This window comes from Arachis ipaensis, chromosome B03, assembly GCF_000816755.2.
Source record: "Arachis ipaensis cultivar K30076 chromosome B03, Araip1.1, whole genome shotgun sequence".
NCBI classification, from domain to species: Eukaryota; Viridiplantae; Streptophyta; class Magnoliopsida; order Fabales; family Fabaceae; genus Arachis; species Arachis ipaensis.
The window spans coordinates 31,586,372-31,590,254 of record NC_029787.2 but is presented as its reverse complement, the minus strand read 5'-3'; the positions used below and the strand labels follow the sequence as shown (position 1 = coordinate 31,590,254).

General features: G+C 34.1%; 1 protein-coding gene across 1 annotated transcript; it reads right to left on the bottom strand.

Moving 5' to 3' along the window:
• LOC107632910 (protein MAIN-LIKE 1-like) lies at positions 381-1,249 on the bottom strand. Its single transcript, XM_016336548.1, has 2 exons — positions 546-1,249; positions 381-471 (listed from the first exon to the last, which is right to left on the bottom strand). The coding sequence occupies exons 1-2, from the start codon at positions 1,247-1,249 to the stop codon at positions 381-383; spliced, it is 795 nt and encodes a 264-aa protein (XP_016192034.1).

The window sequence follows — 3,883 nt, the reverse complement described above, 5'->3', positions numbered from 1 at the left end:
TATACCTGTTTGTCCACTGCATCACCCAAAATGAATGAGTCGTGGCTGTGGCCCAGTTCAGATTCTTAGGACCAGTTAACACTTCTCCGTGTGCGCGGTCTAGACTCCGTTCCTGATGAGGAACTCCCTGAACAAAACCAAACTGACGCCTAAACCTGTCGGTAGCATGCCATTCGATACACTCAAAAGATACCAATGGCACCATTGCACTCCAAATCACTGAGTGCATGTAGATCTCAGCAGAAATTATGTCCGGATCAACACGTTCAGCAGAATATGCAACCCAACAAAACTGGTAACAGTAAAGCACGCAAATAATTAAAATCCAAAAAAGTAAATCACTAGACCGGAACCACATGCAATGTAAATATCAAACACACCTAGCCTTTCTGGAGTTCATCCAACGCCTTCTGAAAATGAGCAAGCTTATGATATCTATAGACTCTATCTCCACGCTCCCAGTTTCGCCACCTAATATAACGCATCTCATTAACACAATTGGTTTCTAAACATGAAGATACAAGCTAAACATAAGATATTCTAACCTGTTGGCAAGCGGAAAACTGCGAGGTTCCCTAGGAACCGGTGCTAGATATGGTAGGCGCATCCATGCCCAACACAGTAGAAGTGTAAGCGGACCATCTATTTCCTTACAATCAAAACGTGAGGCCCTGCATAAACTCCTGTACAGGTGTGCTAGGCAGGCTGATCCCCAGCTATACTGTCCAATACTAGCAAACTCATTCAGCAGAGGCAGATACTTCCAGTGGACAGATGCCCCAGACTTGTCTCCAAACAGGATCGTACCGATCAACAACATGATGTGGCACTTAACATACACCTGTATACTGTTCTCATCGGTCAACTGTGACCGTTCTTTTAAATCTCGTAGCCACGTCAGTTTTATGCCACTTCCTCGACAATCCGACTTTCTCGACGCCACCCCAAATTGATGCAGACACTCTGCCTCTAATGCCTCATAACTACTCAAAGTCATGCCAGTCACAGGAAGGCCTTCAGTCGGAAGACCAAAGATCATAGCCACGTCTTCCAGTGACACGGCACATTCACCAACTGGAAGATGGAAGGTATGCGTTTCCGGGTGCCACCTTTCCACCAAAGCATTTACTAGTGCTTTCTGGCATTGAACAACTCCAATCTGACTAACGTGGTAAAACCCAGTTGATCGTAGATGCTCCTCCACTCTCTCATCGTACCTATCCGGATGGACAGGATGATCACATGTCATCATTCGTGAGGCCTACAAAAACATAGCAAAAGCACGAATCAAATTACACAACTATCATACATAATTTAAAAAAGCTAATTAAAGAATATAATTATATTGAATCCGACTTACTAAGTAATAACATTTTCATCTCAAATTTTAATTAATGTACATGGAGCCTATGTTTCTAATACGTACTTTCACTTTCTATGTTTCTAATACTGTTCTGATGTAATAATAGTCAAACCTCAACTAAAACTATAATTAATTATAACAGTTCCCTAATTAACTATAACAGTTACCTAATTCATTATTAAATCTAAAACTATTATAAAAAATTATTAACATGTCATTCTTAATACTACTCTATTATATTGGATAAACGTCTAAACAACAATTATTTATTTTTAAACACACATGTTGCTAACCATTATTTAAACATATAACCATAAATTTTAAAGTTAAACATTACAGTTAACTTCTTAACTCTAATTACAAAAATTATTACAAAAATTTATAAACAAGAATTAATTATATTTAAACCCACTTATCTAACTATTATTTAAATACATATTTCTAAATTTCTGAATTTAATTGCAACAGTTAACAACTATAATTTCTAACGCTTTTTATTACAAAAATTTCTAATATTAATTTTTTTGTTTCTAATCTGTTATTAAAAAGGAATCTAAACAACAACTAACCACATTTGAACATATATATATATATTCTAAGTACTATTTAAACATATATTCCAAAATTTCTACAAATAACCATAACTTCTAAAATTATTCCAAAATTTTTTAAAAACTATTTTTTTATAATTTATTATATTACAAATTACTCTGACCAAATTATAATAACTACTACACACCTTATTTATTTAAACATTTATTTTTAAATTTCTATCAATAAATCTATACACTAATTCATACATATGTTCTTCAGCTCAACTCTTAACAATCATAAACTACTACACTTACACCTTATTTATTTAAAAAATTTATTTTTAAATTTCTATCAATAAATCTATACACTAATTCATATATATGTTCTTCAGATCAACTCTTAACAACCATAAATATCCTAACAACTAAACATAAATATAACTAAATTTAAAAAAAATTAAAAATCTGCAACAAATAAATAAGATTTAAAAAAAAATTCTTACATAATCAGAGTAGCTCAAATATTTTATAATGTGGAGTTCCGGACGATTAACATTTCTAGCTTTAATTTTTTTGGACATTTTAGCTTGGGTTCCTCGCACAGCTGCTGCCCAGAAAGTTTAGGGAGGAAGAAGATGGAGTTCAAGTGTGTTGGTGAGGGAGGAAATGAAACTGAACTCGTTTGGTACGCATGCAGTGGGTTTGGTTGGGATAAAGGGGCACCGTTTGTGGGGAGCTTGCATTCAGCGACGCGTGGCCTCCCTAAGCAGAAATTGGACGGTCCGCCTCATTGCATGCAACTCGGAGGGTCCGAGTACCCCTCTCCCAATCGCTGGGTCCAATTTCCTCATACACTAACACCACAGAGATGTAAAGCTCTCCCTTCCTCCATAACGGTGTTCAACTCATCCCACACCTCCATATAGAAAATAAAAAGTGTGCCACATTAAAGATCATATTTAATTTTTGTGAATTCTTAATTTTAATCATATTTTTTAAAATATTATAATCCTAGTAATCACTATAACATAATTATATTAGAATTATCCTTTTATTTTTCCACGGTGGAGATATCCAAGGTTACGATCCAACATAGTAATTACTAATTAATCACTCACTAACTTAAAATATTGAAGACTGAATCTGGCTGACCTGTGGTCCCGAAGGCATAATGATGAACTGAAATGGCCCATTGGACATTGGTTACCCCACAGAAACCTAAATAAGAGACAAGGACTCTTTTCTTATAATAGTTGCTTGATCCCATTGTTGGTTTGGGAGCAAACAAATGAAGCTTTGATCATTAAAATCACGCACCTCCAAATATTTCAATCCCATTTTCTTTTTCTTTTAGACCGTAGGAGGGGTCTTTGGCTTTGCTTCCTTCAGCAAAAGAAAGTTACATTAGTGATCCCACCATTTGTTGGTCTTTCGGAAGAAGACTATTGATCAAACCATATGCCATAGATTTATTAGTAGTAGTGTTCTAGTTGCTTCTTGACCCCCTCTTTTTTCCTAGCTACTTTGTTATTTTTTTTTTCTTTTCCTTCTTTTTCAAGTATATTGGAAAGGGCATATTTGGGACTCTGTGTCCTATAATTTATTTAATCCCAAAAAGCAAGTTGACTAAGATTATTATTGTGTAGTTCATCAGTTCTTCACTATACTCGAGATAAACAATGAATTATTGAAAAATAAATCCACTGAGGATTTTATGTACCTTAACAGCCAAGAGGCAAAATGATTAAGTAGATAACTCTAATTTTTATGACCACTATTGCTGTGGGAAAATGGATTTCTCAATTTTTTTAAACAATTATTGTTATTAAGTGTGATCTTTTTTCATATATATTTTTAAGTGAATCAATTTTTTTTGTGACAAAGAAAAGAAGTAATTAAGTGCATGTGATCTATTCCCTCTTCATGATCCTTATCATTCATTAATTTAATTGAAAATTCATTTATATAATAATAATAATTATTAGTA